At 35.6% G+C, this 16,852-nt stretch overlaps 2 protein-coding genes across 2 annotated transcripts in view; one reads left to right on the forward strand and one right to left on the reverse strand.

Annotated features, from left to right (window-relative positions):
* Positions 1–371: 371 nt before the first annotated feature.
* LOC124451453 (neural cell adhesion molecule 1-B-like) lies at positions 372–5,170 on the reverse strand. Its single transcript, XM_047002065.1, has 7 exons — positions 4,928–5,170; positions 4,004–4,067; positions 3,438–3,548; positions 3,016–3,330; positions 1,925–2,077; positions 1,666–1,725; positions 372–1,291 (listed from the first exon to the last, which is right to left on the reverse strand). The coding sequence occupies exons 1-7, from the start codon at positions 5,000–5,002 to the stop codon at positions 951–953; spliced, it is 1,119 nt and encodes a 372-aa protein (XP_046858021.1). The 5' UTR covers positions 5,003–5,170; the 3' UTR covers positions 372–950.
* Positions 5,171–6,643: 1,473 nt separating this feature from the next.
* Positions 6,644–16,852, forward strand: part of LOC124452135 (focal adhesion kinase 1-like) — a 36,222-nt gene continuing 26,013 nt past the window's right edge. Inside the window, exons 1-7 of the mRNA XM_047002724.1 lie at positions 6,644–7,148; positions 11,525–11,700; positions 12,540–12,627; positions 13,643–13,722; positions 14,703–14,765; positions 14,843–14,897; positions 16,496–16,636. Of these exons, the coding sequence (XP_046858680.1) occupies positions 6,972–7,148; positions 11,525–11,700; positions 12,540–12,627; positions 13,643–13,722; positions 14,703–14,765; positions 14,843–14,897; positions 16,496–16,636 (780 nt within the window). The 5' untranslated portion in view covers positions 6,644–6,971. The remainder of the gene's footprint in view (positions 7,149–11,524; positions 11,701–12,539; positions 12,628–13,642; positions 13,723–14,702; positions 14,766–14,842; positions 14,898–16,495; positions 16,637–16,852) is intronic.

Below are 16,852 nucleotides of genomic sequence, written 5' to 3' on the forward strand. Positions count from 1 at the left end.
AAAGTCAATTCAGCTGAAAAAATAACCCGCTTGACAACTTTCCTATCGGACGTTCATTTATGTCTCAAATTTTTAACAATAGTTGCCCTTCTTTCTCTTCTACTTTAAAATTCCAAGTGATGTTCTCATGAATTTCATAGAATTGCAATACAGATTATTTTCCAATAAGAAAAGCCAGTATGTCTGACTTTTATGAATAATTTTCATTTCACTCAACGCTATACTTGGTGGTCTTAATTTTATTAATTCTAATTTCAGTAATGAAAGAACTTTCATTGGATTGTACTGAAATAGCGCTTTACAAGTCATTTCAACACTTGAAAGTATCAATCTATAAAAAGGGCATAGGAGACAAAAAGCCGCCTCAAAGCTTTTATTTGAGTGGTCAAAACATATTATGCAATATGTTAACTTACTATTATTATGCGAAAGTAATTGAAACATAGTAATTTATTATATTACAAAGTAGCTCTTAATTTCAACTATTTTACTGTAACACATCAAATCGTTTCGTTACAATTTTACAAATATTCTGAAACGGCCGTTTCTTTGAATCTAGAAGCTCCAAATTCATATTTTCTCATTCGGTGCAATAGATGACGTGCAGGAGGTAAGGCGATTTCTTGTTCAGTGAGAAGCAGTTTGAGCGATTTTATTAAGAAGAGGAAGCAAGCGTTTGAGACGACAAACATTTATGTCGAACAAAAGTTTAGCGAGTGTGAAAATCAACCCGCCTCAATAAGTGGGCTATTCTGATGCAGTGATGCTAATGTCGTAATTTTACAATGTTATAGATCATGTGCTATGAATGTGTTACTTCGAGTTATGACCAACTGACCGCTTTACGGTTGACAATCTATAAGATTTTTATTTCCGCTAGCTGCACGAGATATGATTTTGACATTTGATGACCAATTTTTTAATGTCATAAACTCGGTAATTGTGGAAACTCAATCGGTCGGATTTGTTTTATAAAATTTTTCTCGTATTGCAATCGCTGTTTCTATGTTCTTCATTTCCTCGACGCATTCTGCTAATGTCTCCCGCGATCCTTTTTTTCGTCGGAATCTGTTCAACATCTCCGCGCATCTCGATTCCATCTTAATGCTATCTTCACGTATTGCGTTGATATCGTGCTGATGGAAACCTAGCAACCGTGCTAGTCGTTCCCAATCTCCTGCCAAAAGGCTGCTAAGACGGCCAATCTCCTTGGCATCGAAATCGTCTTGAAAGACGTCTTCGTCATTTATTTCCTGCCCATTTGATTGGTGGTTGGTTTTTCTTGCATTTCCTATATATAAAATGCACACTTTGTCAATTGCCATGTGTACATGCTAAATAATTCTTTAGGGAAACCTGCCGACGGTAAAATTTTGTGCAATATTGCTCGGGAAATTAGGTTACCAGATTACATTGCAGACAATTTTTGTACTTCTTGGCATATTTTTGTTAGTATATTGGCACAAACTGGGAATTTCGCAGCTTTTTTGTGAAAAATTTTTAAACAATCGGCGATTTTCCGGCAATGCACACATTGGGCAAGAAACTATTTTAATCGAAGCCAGACCATCAGAAGATTTAGATTTCTTACTTTCCGAAATGACTGAAAAGTTTACCTTCTCTGAAAGAGAACAATTCATATAATATAGTTTTTTCATGTTTTACCATCGTTTCCCGCTTTCATGTTTTCTGCACGGTCTTGTTTGCTTCCTAAGCGGTTGTAGGCTAAAACATAATATTGTTTAGTTTTAGGAACTTACCTGTAAGTTAAATTTGATAAAGTTTTCTACAAAGCTTGAGTCAAAAAATTTCAGGGCTTACTACAAGGTAACAGAAGGCTACTGCGTTTTTGTTTGAGCATTTGAACATTTATTCACAGTTACGAAAAAAGAGCAATCAAAGTTTTCATTGCTAAAACACTTACTATAAGATTCTCTTTGGTTTACTCTCCACAACACAAATGCTGCTACACACAGAAGAACCACAATCATTCCTGCGGAGGAAAATGTTCCGATGACGATGGAATTAAACTTCTTCTTGTCTTTGTTGTACGCGCTCTCTGTGCATAACTGCTCTCCTAAAAAATACTTCACTAGCAAAGATCTGTCTACTGATACATTCGAGTATTTCAATTTAATTTTGCAATGTTTGTTTAAGCGATATCTAGACAGATTGCAAAAAGTGTGATAAGTTGTACACACTTTTTCACTGGCTTAAGATTTTTTTGGGAGTTTGCAAACAATTTGATGTGTTTATAATTTATGTCTATTTCACGTTAAGGGGAAATTGACAAATTTAAATTTAAAAATGCCGCCATGTTTGCTTAATTGACGTCATAAGTAATACGGAAGCACTACTCGGAAATTTTGTAAAAGTGCTTCTATTGACTTTCAGGGTTGAAGCTAACATGCTTGTATTTTTTCTCAGTTCCCTCACTGTAAAAGCTACAGATTTTAAAGAAATGAATGACCATAAGGTTCTGAAATTTACGTAACACGACCAAAACTTGAAAGTTTGCAACCTTATACTATGAATTCATATTCTGATCCCCGACGATGGCTTTGAAATAAGACCACCCGTATACTGATAATGTTTTTAGTTTTTCATACTTTCTATGGAGAACTTGCTCAAAATATACATAACAAAAACGTACACGAAAGATCCGTCTAGTCTGTGTCGTTCCGTTTGCTTGTCAAGATTAAACAAAAAAGCCATAAAAGACCAAACCAAAATCGTTTGAAAAGCAAGTGAAAAATCAAAAAACGAAAATGAAAAAGCAAAAATTGACGCAGAAGTGCTTGTGTATGTGGTCATATATAAAGAACACCATTGTCTCAGAACCATAAAGTAGTAAAAAATTGGTGGAGCCAGGCCGCAAGTTTGTTCGTCCTATGTAAGTATTTTGTTATTCACTCTCTTTAAAAACAATCGATTCTCAAAGAAATAAAAGATAAAAAGATTATAAAACATGATAAACTTGCAGCGTGGCTTCGCTATTTGCTATAAACGTGTTACCTTTGTCATTAAGAACAATTCTATGTGTGCTTTGTTGCGTCGTTCCCAAGGTGTTCGTTGCTGAACATTGATATTCACCAAAGTCATCCTTCACATTTGGTGTGAGCGTTAAGTGGCTAGCCCGCGTGAACTTTGAAGGAGCAATGTTGAGGTCAAATTCTGCAACTTTATTGCGGCTCACCGCCTGCTTGCCTTTGTACCAAATAAACTCCGGTGCAGGGTTGCCTTCGGCAACGCATTTCAGAGTTACTTGGTTGCCAATACATGAAGTAACCACGTGAGGCGAGGAATTTTGTGGCAAAATCGAGGCTCGTGCTTCGAGAATTATATGTATAGAGAGAGAGTTGTGAATGTGAAACTGAATATACAAATCCCTAAACAAAGGCTGTCGATCAATGCATAACTTTGTAAAAGTTTCTTACCTAAATCCAAACCATCCCCAACTTTTTGTGCAACACTTGAAACATTAACTAGTGAAGGCGTTTTGAAAATTAATGATTTTCTCGTTTGATTTTGGTTGAATTTCTTGGGAGCTGCATGAGTGAGAAAAAAAATAAACAGATAGTTAAGTTAGCTACGAGGATTAAACTTCGACTATGGCGTTTTTCATCTAACGTCAAAGCAGTCATTTTGGTTAGTTGTGTCAAAGCTCGGGCTTTAAGAAATAAATGATGCTTATTGTGTTTGCATTGGTTTATACAAATCAAGGAGTTCTCTCAAACGTCTCCGAGGTTTGCATAAGGCAGTGCAAACACGAAACACATCCATGATTGATTTGCAAGTTCTCTTTCATTGATTTAATTGATTGAGCTCTGATCAGCTTATGCAACTCAGCTATAGACCAATCAGCGCACGCGTTGTATTTTTGTTATTTTATAGCTGTTACAGAATGTAGTTCACCAATGTTGTGTTAAATGATGATAAAACTCCAAGAAATATATATGTTATAAAGTTTAGTTAACCACACCATTAAATTTCTGTATCATACCTCGATTTCCATGTGGCTTATTCGTTTTTTCATTCCTTTTTAGTATAGCGCTAGCAGTCTTTGCCTGTGTAGAAAGGAGTTCAGAGATTTCATTGTAAAAACTGATTGGTTAAAATAACCATAAAAATTGGTTACCTCAGATGCATTAATAACTTTAACCACTATTCTTAAGGTTACTTTAACCAAACAAATGATTATTTTAACCAATCAATTTTAACAGTGTTGAGTTATTCAAACGATAAGAAATGTAGTAGTTGACTGGAACGAGTAATCCATACAGTAAGAAATGAGGTTGCTGACCAGGGTCGAATTTTTCATATATTAAGAAAAGAGTGCTGACTTGGGTCGTCGGGTCGAGTTATTTATATAATTAGAAACGAGGGTGTTCACCTGCGCCATAATCGAGAATTAGAAAGGTTACATCAAAAATTTGGGTCAAGTGTATGAGAAAAATCCACTTCTGACATCGGCAAATCGACGAATGCATCACATAAAGGCGCAAGCCTTGACTTATATTTACTTTCTCTGTGGGTATTTCGTATGGTAGACGTAGCGTTATATATAAATTACAAGAGCGCATGGTAGAGATTTTGACATATATTTCAACATGTACGTGTTGACGTCATTTATTTCATTTCACTAAAAACAGCGTGAAAGCATTTTCATCGAGAAGATTTTATTCTTCAACACTTTATAATTTCATTGCACGGTCATAAAAGTTACTTTGAATAGTTGGGATTTCGATTTATTTTGTCTAACCGTGGATCCATTTCTGAAATTTCCAATTTTTCAGTTGCCGCAATCTCATACAAAGTAAATTGGGCTAGGGCTAGGGTTACGGCTAAAAAATTTTGAAAAAACGATGTTCTATTGTTGGCTGCAATTGAAAATTAAATCACTGGCGTGTGTATGTAAATTACTTGCCTTGACATGATTTTCCCATATTAAGATAAAGCCAAGAAAAATCAAGATTCGATGTTTTCTACTTGAGATTTTCATTTCATTGCCATTCTATTGTACTGTCGATGCATAAGTAGAATCAGTCGCCATTTCATAATATTGTTTTAATGTAGGCGAGTAAATTGATGTTGACATGCATGAGTGACGGACAACAGGTGTAAAGCTTCCATCACAATTGTTACTGCCTGTTCCCTAAGGGTAATCATCCCGACCGGCGAAAAGACTCTACAACCTAGATCTTATTCCCAATTTCTAAATTGATGTTATCTGGAAGATATGCATTGATGCAATGTTGGGAACATTCTATTTGAGATAACGTTCATCCGTATACAAAGTGCTGACGAAACGAAAACTTTGTAATAGTTTTTTGAACAAAACTTTAAAATTTAAAACAAAAGAGCACTTTTATCCATCTCGACTCGAAAGGTGGCAAAAGAAAAACCCAACAAGGAAAACAAGTGATATAAATCAATATTATCCAATATTATATAAATCAAACCTAGACTATCAACTTTACAGCTGTATATCAACTCAAGAAAAGCAGGTATCAGTCGCAAATACCGTCAATTTTGTCATCATTCAAGATGGCAGCATGCCTTATTCTTAACTCAAGAATTTGGGCGAATTCATTACTCAGATATCTAGTAGATTGGGTTCTAAGCATTGATATTCTAAGTCATTGCTTCTACGCATCGTTCTGCGTAATTTTCCGCCATGTTAGACGACATTTGCATAGTAAATAAGGAAAGTGCTTTCATTGGTCATCCACTGGCGGACATGACGTAACTTGCACAACGTTCGGGTATGCCGATTTTTTTTGACAGTCTATAATTTTGACTAATATTCTTAAAATTCGATGGTATTTTGGAAAACCACCACAAAGTACAATTTTGAAATTTTACTAATATAAAAATGCTATTTTTTGATTTTTTTTTTACAAAAGGACTGGCGTGACCTGCCAAAATGAAAAAACCTGGCTTCATTCCCCCCTCTGACTTATCGTTCCAGTTGTATTTCAGTTCAATGTACTGGGTATATAATAAAGAATTGCAAAATATCATAATTTGTATGCACGAAATTACATACATAGAATTTTAATGGCTGTGCAAATGTTTACGCTTTTGAGATTTGAATCTTTCCACGTACAGTACTACCAATTACACACACAGAGTAAATGAAAATTAGTTCGATTTTTAATCACCGATGAGTAACTAGTTGCAAAGCCAAAGAAATTTTAACTTTTATAATCTCGTGCATACAAATTATTTGCAATTTTTTGATTCACTAGTATATCCGGCTTAACCATCTGCCTTCTTCAATAGCCGTCTCCCGACATCACCATCTTGAGTATGGGCGAGGTTCTAAGTAACCATTGACAACTGAAAGTTCGTATACTTGAAGTTTACAATTACGTCATCTATTGTATACGTCACTAAAGTTCAAAACAAATATAGTTTTTCCACGGTCCCCACGTACAGAACTTTCGAAAATCGAGATGTGCTTTCTTTTGATGGTTTCCAGCAGTTCAAAGAGCCCAGGACAATTCAATTCGTGCGCACATTGTCTTGTAGAAACCCCTTTGTGAATGCAATTAATAATTTTCTTGCGTTTTGTATCAATATATTGAATACAAACGAACCGGAAAAGATATCCCACAATTCATAGCGTTCGCGGTCTAGACGGAAATTGGGAGAGAAACATTTTTGAATGTTGACAATACACAGTTAGTCGATTTCAGACTTTTTTTAGTTCATTCAAACAACTGTATTGTGATTTTGTCGGCATATTTAAATGAGAGTATGATTTCGGACGTACGTCATTGTACTTGTACGCATTTAGAACACATTTTAAACTCGGGTTGTGTGTTTACTTGACTGTCGTTGAATATTTTTGTACCTTCTTTAAATATATCCATGGCTATTAGTTTGGCAATATCTGTCACGTTACGAACGTCTTTGTAAAATACTCGAAGGAGTGCCATCGTAATTGTCGAATCGAATTCGCCAAGATGGTTCGTGGTGATTCGAAAAAGACGTTCAAGCTTCGCTCAAAAAGTAAAAAGGCGGACGCGGACAGAGGCCACAGAGCGAGTACGAGCAGTACAGACCAGAGATCGACAGTAAAAGTATATCTACCGAATGGCGAATTTCGTAGCGTTAAATGTGGCGAAACAACGGACATAAAGGTATGTATGTCTCCACAACAAGCCACCTTGTGCAAGTGGCAAGCCAAAACAACTTTACAGCGAGAAAGTATTCTGTATTGACGCTTTGTTTAGACGCGTTTTAAGGCAAATAGTCTAAACTTCCTTTTAACGAGTGACTTAAAATTAAACCTGCTTTTAGCTTTCTTTTTTGTCCTTAAAACACAAGCAGGCGTTCAAGTTCACCTTATTATTTTGATATTTTGAATAGATATCGACTCGTTTGCGACGTCTCCGACTAAGATATGTTGTACAATATAATCGGGTTTTCTTTCGCGTTTCGTATTGTCATTGTGCATGCAATTGCTCGCGATTTCTGTTTTGAAATGACCACATCCTCTCATCAAGGTCGATTTAATTTGTGTTAATTAATGCCTTTCTACAAAAGGCATAGACAATTCCTTTGAAAAGGCCTCATCTACTGCCCCATTAATAATTGAACCGTTCATTATATATTTTGTACACAAATTCCTTGATCAGATTATGTCATGCAAGAACGCCATAATAGATAGTGGGGTATGTCTTGTTGATATTGGGCTTAAACCGACAAACAAAGGGTTTGGAAAGCAGCTGCTGCTTCTCCTGCAGTTTCCCATGGCCACCTATCTGAGAGAAATGCCCAGCTGACCTGACTTTTATTTTCTTTTATGTATATTGTGAAAGTTGAAAATTCCAATTACACCAGATGACATAGAATTTCATGTGCTTTCTTGGAAATATGGCAACTTATTTTCATACAATTTTCTTTTATTCAATATCCACATCAATCATACTATTGATAAGTCTTGGTTTGGGATTTAATAGTAATATATTTAGTGGTGCACAAAGTTTGATGAAGGTTGTATTCTGCCATTTTGAAATTGTGATTTTCTCCTTGTAATTGCATGGTTGGCAATTTTAGAAAGAATCCATTACAAATAACAACTTAGTCAGCTTAACAAGAGTTAATTAGTCCAACCAACAATTTACAACTCAAGCATTGCATTGCTGTATAATGTATCAGAGATGTGCTTTGTAAGGTATATGACAAACACAGCAAAAGAAATTGAACCTAAATAAATGACTTCCTTCATGTGGAAAAAATTTATGTAAGGAATTATGCAAACCAGTGGCCTTATTTATACAATGTTAGATTTTATGCAAAAGGCTGGCAGAAAGGTTCTGCTGAGGGAGTTAAAGATGATCCATTTTCTGTCTTAGTCCATGCTCTTTTAAACTTTTTTAATTTGACTTCCAAGCATAGTACTTTTTCTATATCAATCACTTTTTGTTTAGTGATGTGTAAATATCCTGTAGTATGCAATAGTGGAGTGTGATAGGAATAATTATGCACTTTGCTATTCAGATATGTTTGTTTGCACACAAAGAAGTGAAAATTTTGAAAGTGATATCAAGTCGATCATGTTAAATAGTTTGTTCAAAAATTCTTCTGATTTATAGAAAATATCACAACACTAGACTCATATCATTTTCCTTTCATTGCCACACTTTTAGATATTCGGTTTTTTGTTCATTGAAATATTAAATTTTGGGAACAACCACATTGGTTGTCATTGCTCAATAATAGCCCAAAAATATATCACATTTCAATTTATTGACAATATTACAACACATTGGACAAGCAGTCAAAGTCAGATTCTCACATGCTCTACAGGGGAGCTCAAAAAAATTTAAGGGACTGTTGTTGTAAGTAAGCGATGGTAATAGACATAGTAAGGAAGTGAGGATGGAGGGGTGGCCAGGTAGTGCAGTTACCATAGAGAAAAAAAAATTAAGCATTCCTCATAAAAACTCATTTCCACTCTACTACTGGTTTGTTTTGCTAAAAAATTAGATTTTTAAAATATTTCTTCAATTCATATATATGGAGTGAAATGTGATATTGGGGGGGTGGGGGGTGGCACCTCCTTGCACTCCCCAGAAAATCTGTCCATGGTTTAAGTGACTGTGTGCTGATACATATAACAAATAAGACTGTATGTGAACAATGTGTATCACTAAAAGACACCATGAATCGTGGAATGATTGCATAGCGCAAAAGTCACATAGCAATTGTGCATAGCCAGCAGTTTAAAACACCTTGGATGAAAATTTTACACATCATTTGGAGACAATGGGTGAATATGTAGCTGTTAGTTAAGCAGACTTTGCATGGACACATGCTATATACTCAACCGTTTATGTTTCTGTCACAATTAACCATAGGAGGTCAGATTGTATATTGTTCACATACTATGAACTGGAAGGGTTGTGTGTGGTTGGTTGACCGTTTTAGGCCCATGATGCTTTGTTGATATTATTATGTAGTGGACACATAGTGTGTGGTTGGTTGACTGTGTTAGGCCCATGTTACTTGGTTGGTGGGATTATGAACTTGACACATAGTGTGTGGTTAGTTAACCATGTTTGACACATGTTACTTTGTAACTATGGACTGGATGCAAAGTGCGTTTAGTGGACCACATTTATAAGCCCAATTCACACGACATAAACTAGCCTTGATTCAAATCCAGTTTCAAATAAACCTAGGCTATTTTTTGCGTGTAAACATTACCAAATCAGGTTTGAAATGGGTTTAATTTAGCCCATTTCAAGAAGTAGGTTGAATTGACCCGTGTTAAACCTGTATAGAACGTGGGTTAGCCGTGTTTACGTGAAAAAAGATAATCTGAGTTAATATGAACCCTGTTGAACACAGACTTGTTGTGTGAATTGGGCTGCCACACTTGCAGGCTTCGGTACATACGCAAATAACTGCTGTCTCATATTGGCGCATTAAGTTTTCCATATTTTGAGATTTTTATCCGTCATATTTCTCATAACTCGAAACTATGAAGAAGAAAGAATGATGCTATCCTATAAGAGAATATGATTGCAATAACTAAAACTAGGGTCCTCGCTTTGCAGAATTATGGTTGTGGCTTGGTTGTTTTTGTTCCCACATGATTCGCTTCCAATAAGCACGTCTGTAAATGGCGCCTTGACCACGAGAACTCCATGGAAGGTTCATGCCAAACGGATTAAAAACAAAAAATAATCGGGGATATTTTTATGCATTCGGCCTATTAAAAGTTCGACGTTTGTAACGGGTCGAGAATGTCTTATACGGATAAAAGAAAGAAAATTGGTCGAAATTGAACTAGAACATTGCTGACTTGATTGTCCAGACATGTCGCTGCATTTTGGCTGTATAAATATATACATAATTTTCCGTTATTTAGTATGTTCATATGTGATAATTTGAACTGCAAAACCGTCGTTGAATTACGTTGCGTTAATTATTAATGTTTGTTTCAACATTGAGCATTCAAATCGTACAGGCCTCCTGATGGCGGTCGACCTCATAACGGCGGCCGAAGTATTTCTTTTTGAATTATACTCGAAATTGAAAGTAGTCCCTCGTCTATCATTTTAAAAAAAAAAATTCGTTTGTCTTGTATTTCCTGGTTTTGTTTGTCGAAAACTATTTATGTTTTCCTTAACAGTCTGTTGACCATGAAAAATTTCCTGTGACGCACAAAAACCTTTTTAAATACGACGTTTCCCTGGGAACTACGTTCGCTCTTGAGTTTTGAATATTTTTCTATGACAGAAGGACGAATACTTTGAGCAGGTGTCATAGTTATCATCGTTTGAAATACAGGCGGACGCACAACAATTATAGAATGGCAATTATTGGGAAGACGAGAGCTCTCTGTTCACGCAATTATGCTATATGCGTGCGATTAATGAGAAGATGGGAGCTATCTGTTCACGCAATTATGCTATATGCGTGCGATTAATGAGAAGATGGGAGCTATCTGTTCACGCAATTATGCTGTATGGCGTGGCGAAATACATCCGGTATTTTATGCGTTGTCAACTTAAATTCCGTTGGTCATGTGTTTAACACAAAATTGCGGCTTTTAAAAGTATTTTCAACTCATTCGTAAAGTCGAGGAAAACTAATTTGTTCTATGTTCTACATATTACGCCGAGAGTGAAGTTAAGTAAAAATGGAAGAGTTTACGATCTCCTGTGTTCGGCATAAACCTTACCGTATTCCCTCACCCCCCCGCCCTTTTACATAGTTTGTGACATAATACAGGCACTACATAATACAAACACTTCTCCCCCACTCCCCCTGTCAAACGTATCATACTACTCCCTCATTTCCCATTTAATTTGTGACATAGTATAAGTACTTCTGCACCGTGTCTAACATCGTAGTATTCCTTTATTCTCCTTTTAGTTTGTGACGTAGTTCAAGCATTTCTACCAACCCCCCCCCTCCCATCACTCTAGAACATGAAAGTATCCGCTTCTTCCAAGTTTATGTAGTCTCCTTCTTGATTAGCTGAATTGTCTCTTTGTTTTAGGGCATCATTCACTTGGTGATTTCAAGCCTCGGTGTTGACGCAGCTGCTTCACATACGTTCTATGGCATGCGTTTCGAGCACCTCGCGTCGCATACCAGCTATTGGCTGCGTAGTTGGTTTACAGTCCAAGAAGTACGCGCGAAATATGGTAATAGTCTACCCGTTGACGAGTGCAGGTAATTCGAATTTCATCCATTGCAAAATTCTCCTTGAAGTGAAGTTAAAGCATGCGCGTACGTTTTCCCAATTCCTCGGTCACGCAGGCCATTTTATATGAAGGTTGAACAATATTTCCCTGTAAGTTGAAGTTTGAATGTGTGATTCTATGAACCAACTGTAAACCAACGTCTTATAATAACTATTAAATTGCCATTTTATAACCACGCGTCGGTCAAATGTAGTTTTGTTTGGTTTTATAACCACGCGTCGGTCAAATGTAGTTTTGTTTGGATATTGGTTCTGCATGCTTACCTTTGTAACATAAAAAAAGCGAGCTTTTTTTTTTCTTTTAGATTTTATCTTAGAATCAATTTTTTTCCCAGAGATTTGCCGTCATTTTATGAACGAGACAAAGCGAGCTTTTTTTCCCTTTTAGATATTATCTTAGAATGAAATTTTTTCCCGGAGATTTGCCGTCATTTTATGAACGAGACAAAGCGAGCTTTTTCTTTCCTTTTAGATATTATCTTAGAATGAAATTTTTTCCCGGAGATTTGCCGTCATTTTATGAACGAGACAAAGCGAGCTTTTTCTTTCCTTTTAGATATTATCTTAGAGTCAAATTTTTTCCCGGAGATTTGCCGTCATTTTATGAACGAGACAAAGCGAGCTTTTTCTTTCCTTTTAGATATTATCTTAGAATCAAATTTTTTCTCGGAGATTTGCCGTCATTTTATGAACGAGACAAAGCGAGCTTTTTCTTTCCTTTTAGATATTATCTTAGAATGAAATTTTTTCCCGGAGATTTGCCGTCATTTTATGAAAGAGACAAAGCGAGCTTTTTCTTTCCTTTTAGATATTATCTTAGAGTCAAATTTTTTCCCGGAGATTTGCCGTCATTTTATGAAAGAGACAAAGCGAGCTTTTTCTTTCTTTACGATCAGGTAATGAACGCAAGTTTGTAGCTATCTAAAATCAACGTTTTAGTATGCGTTGGAGAGCTTCAATCCAACCATAGAACAGTCCTCGTCGCTTACGACTGACTGCATGATGATGATGATGAGCTAGATAATAGTAAGTAAAGATTTTTGCTGTTTCAATCGTTTGAAATTCAAGAATTGCAAAAGTATGCAAAGAACAAAAAAAAACAGACAGTACTGTTTTTTTAGATGAATGTTTTTAACACTTAAGCCGCGTAACGAGGCTTTTCTGAAACAATAGAGAGTAACGAAGCGAGTCGAGTTAGACGGTAAAGTCAAGAAATATCTCAAAACAAACTATTTTTAAGTAATAAGTAGAGTGTCTCCTGCAATTACCGCTTAACATGCACTCGTGAGTTTTTATAGCCGTAATTCCCCGAGAAATTATAGTGTTACTTAATAATATACTCCGAGACATTTTTTGACTGTATCGTCTAACTCTGTCTGGCTTCATCATTCTCTAACGCTTCAGAAAAGCTTCGTTACGCAGCCTAACTGTAAAAACATTAACGTAAAAACAGTACTTGCTGTTTTGTTTTTATTTTTTGGCATTCTTTTGTAATTCTTGGATTTCAAACGATTGCAATTGTGGAAATCTTTGTTCACTTACAACAGTCGCTCTGTTTGTTTTTTTTTTTTAATTGAAAAAGTTTGTTTGGCTTTCACTGCTTTTTGTTGAATCAGGTCACTGCAAAGCCCATTTTACATCTTTTCAACGGTGCAATTAGACATTTTCACTGCGGAATTACATGTAAACTGCACTGCACTGCAATCAGCCAATCACAGTCGAGAAATATCTCAAAGTAAATGTTATTGGCTATTTAAAAGAGGAAATATGATATTAATTATAAATGTAGTTTCTTTTCTCCTTTTTCCCTAAGTGTATCGATGGAACATCATCTTCATCTTGTCTTTTGAGATCTTTTACAGTAAATTCGATTTGCTGAAAGTTTATGGAAAACGTGCGTCTATGTTGTAGATTAAGAATGACTATCTTCAAAGTGTCGCTGAAAGAGTTGATCAAGATATTGCATTTCGTTTGGGAGCACTGGAGATGAGGTAAGTGGTCGTGACGTAGGTCGTGTAATCCGGGTGGAAATGTACTTGGACAAGGGACTATGTATCCTCCTTCATAAATTTTAAGTTTCCGTTAATAATCAAAAGTTTTCAAATACTAACGTTTCAATTGCCTGAAAATGTATGTAACATACTTTTATAATAGTTATTTTATTTAAAAATAGGATTTTTTGACAGCTTTCATTTACAATCGTTCCTACGGACAAAGATCTTTTTATCTTCTCTTAGTAGTAAAATTAAGTACAAGCGTTTTTTTTCGTTAAATTGACTTCATTCTGACTCAATGCAATATCATATTTTCATGATTTTTTTTCGTTTTTGCATGTGAAACATGCTAGCTGTAGCTCATTAAATGTATTTTCATAAATTTTATTACTTTTTCTGTAAAACGGTCGTTCTAATGATCTTAATACATCAAAATTAAATTTTTTTTGCTCTGCGTCATTCATGCCATGCATGCGTCTTAAACCCCCAGTTTAAGATAGTTGCCTACCCTCCTACACACGTGTATAACAGTTTTTAAATCCGGAAATGCGTCATCCATGCCATGTTCGCGTCTAAAAAACCCCAGTTTAAGATAGTTGCCTACTCCTCCTAAATACGTGTATAACAGTTTTTAAATCCGGAAATCAGTGACGAGCTTCCCGTTTGAAGAGCAAAATAATATTAACTTAATGTTAACTAGAACCTAGAACAAGTTTTTTGCATGAAATGATTTTATGACTAACGCTAACTGGTGCTCTACAAGCTCACTCACTGACTCAGGTCTCAAATTTACCTCGTAACTACACGAAGACAGTTAGTAGCTAGTTTCATGAAGGTGATTGCTTCGAAGAAAGAAGACTGTTTTCCCTTCCCCTGACTAGACGATATTTTGTTGACGAGTAATTACGTTATCTTCCTTCCCCTGACTTGACGTCATTTTGTTGACGAGTAATTACGTTATCTTGTTGTTTAATTAGGAGACATTTCAAAGATATGCCTCCGAACGCTCTTGAGAAAAAGTCGAATTTTGAAATTCTGGAGTATGTTGTTTTTTGTAATATGTTTCACTTTGCTTCCAAAATGACTTGAATTCTTACTTCTTGCTATTTTCATTTAGGAAGGAGGTTGGACTCACATTTTTCTTGCCCAGATCAATAATCGAACATATGAAAGTAAGAATGAACATTTCTGGGTTTTTTTTGCATATAACAATCATCGTTTTCTTATGACAATCCTTCTCTTTATTATTTATAATATAAAACCTTGTGTGAATTCTCTAGTATGCCGCGGCTTGTATTTGTTAGAAATAGTTTGTGCTCAAACTTTTTATTTTTGATTTTGTGATCTTCGTGTTGATTTATTTAAGGATCTTCAAGATTGTCATATATTTACAAAAAATTATAGATTAACACGAATAACAAACCCAGATTTAGACCATTCGAAGAATTTTGCAAATTTTGTTGAGTATTATGCTTTATTTTGAAACTCGAGTCATTATATACCCCAATCTATTTTCTTCATTTGGAGTAATGCATGTTAAAACTTGAGTCGTTATATGGTAATCCCTAGAAGGTATACTTTAAAATAGGGTTTCCGTGAGGGAACTGGAAACGAATTCGCGACTGGCACTGACAGAGTCACCAGACAAAAGCAATACAACGGCTGAATAACCATGTAATAAATTGCCGTCGTAGATGTACTCTTGAACATTTCATTATATATGAAAGCAGAATTGCTGATGTTTACACTTTAAAGCTTTTTTCAAAAGCGTTTACCGTTTGTCCGAAGTCCTTAAAAGTTGTTGACGACACAGCTACACATTTTGTTTACAACGTTCTGTGTTCAGAGAAGAATTCTTACACACAAACCAAACTTAAACATAAATAACGCCGAATATCGATGATCGGAAGGGGGTAGTATTCATGTATGAAGTCGATTATTTTCTAATTTCTACTGATTATCACATTCAACATTAACATGATCATAGCAAGTCCTCCCATTCACCGATCTTCCGTGGTACAACATACAACAGCGTGTGTTTAGTCATTAGCCTTGGTTGCAAAGCTCTTGTCGCTCTACTAACTAATATCTATTTCGTGATTTTAATTATTTCATTAAGATCTGCCTCGTTTCGTGCAAATTTCTGGTTAATGGTAATAACAAACTTATCAGTACTCGACAGACAGGCTTTACACCACAGTATTACTAAGAATTACGTATTTTGAAAAATTTCTCAAGAATGCGTACGTACTTGTTGGAGGAGATTGCTATTTCCCGCAAAATTTTGAAGTGTTTTGATACGAAAAATGCCATCCTTTGCAATGTTTTTATGTTCGTTAAATGCTCCCTCGCGGAGACCTTATTTTGAAGTATACCTTCTAGCGATTACCGTTCTTCGATTACCGATTATACTCCAATCTAGTGTCTTCATCAGGAGTGATCTGATGTTGAAACTTGAGTGCTTTTATATTCGCATGTCTTCATGTGGAGTGACTGATGACGAAAATCGAATTCTTGTTTGTCTCAAGTATATGTATTTAAGTAGGAGTGGTTTGATTTTTCAAATGGAGTCCGTAGTTAATAATTCCAGGGCTTAATGAAAAGTCATCTAACTCTTCATAAAAGCTTGCTTGTAGTATGTCATTAAAAAAGGTTATCCTTTACTCGATTTTAAACTATTTACATTTCAGTTTTAGTGTTAATGCCGTGTATTGGTTTTAATATTTAATTACATGATATTAAAAATTTGTTGTTGTATTGTCCTTTTCAGCCGAAAGCTCTACGGAAAATCCTCAACAGTTACTTCAAGCAGTATTCGGATTTAAACGAACAGCAATGCTGCTACCGGTTTCTTGATCTCCTCGCCACCATTCATCGTTATGATCTTGAAACGTTTAAATGTTCATTAGGGGTACGTGCGTGCATCGTGTTGATGTTTTCTATCATCCATGTTTACTTCACTTTTCTTGTTTCCTGGGATTGTTTTTACCTTCAAAATTTTGCTTTTATCTGTTGGAATTGTTTACGTTTTACCTTTTCGATTTTATGTTTGCCATATTTTTTTGTGCCGTGATTGTCGCCCTAGTCTGGTCTCTCGAACCCCATCCCCACCCGCTTTTGTTACATG

This window comes from Xenia sp. Carnegie-2017, unplaced genomic scaffold (genome assembly GCF_021976095.1).
Source record: "Xenia sp. Carnegie-2017 unplaced genomic scaffold, XeniaSp_v1 HiC_scaffold_24, whole genome shotgun sequence".
Classification (NCBI taxonomy): Eukaryota; Metazoa; Cnidaria; class Anthozoa; order Malacalcyonacea; family Xeniidae; genus Xenia; species Xenia sp. Carnegie-2017.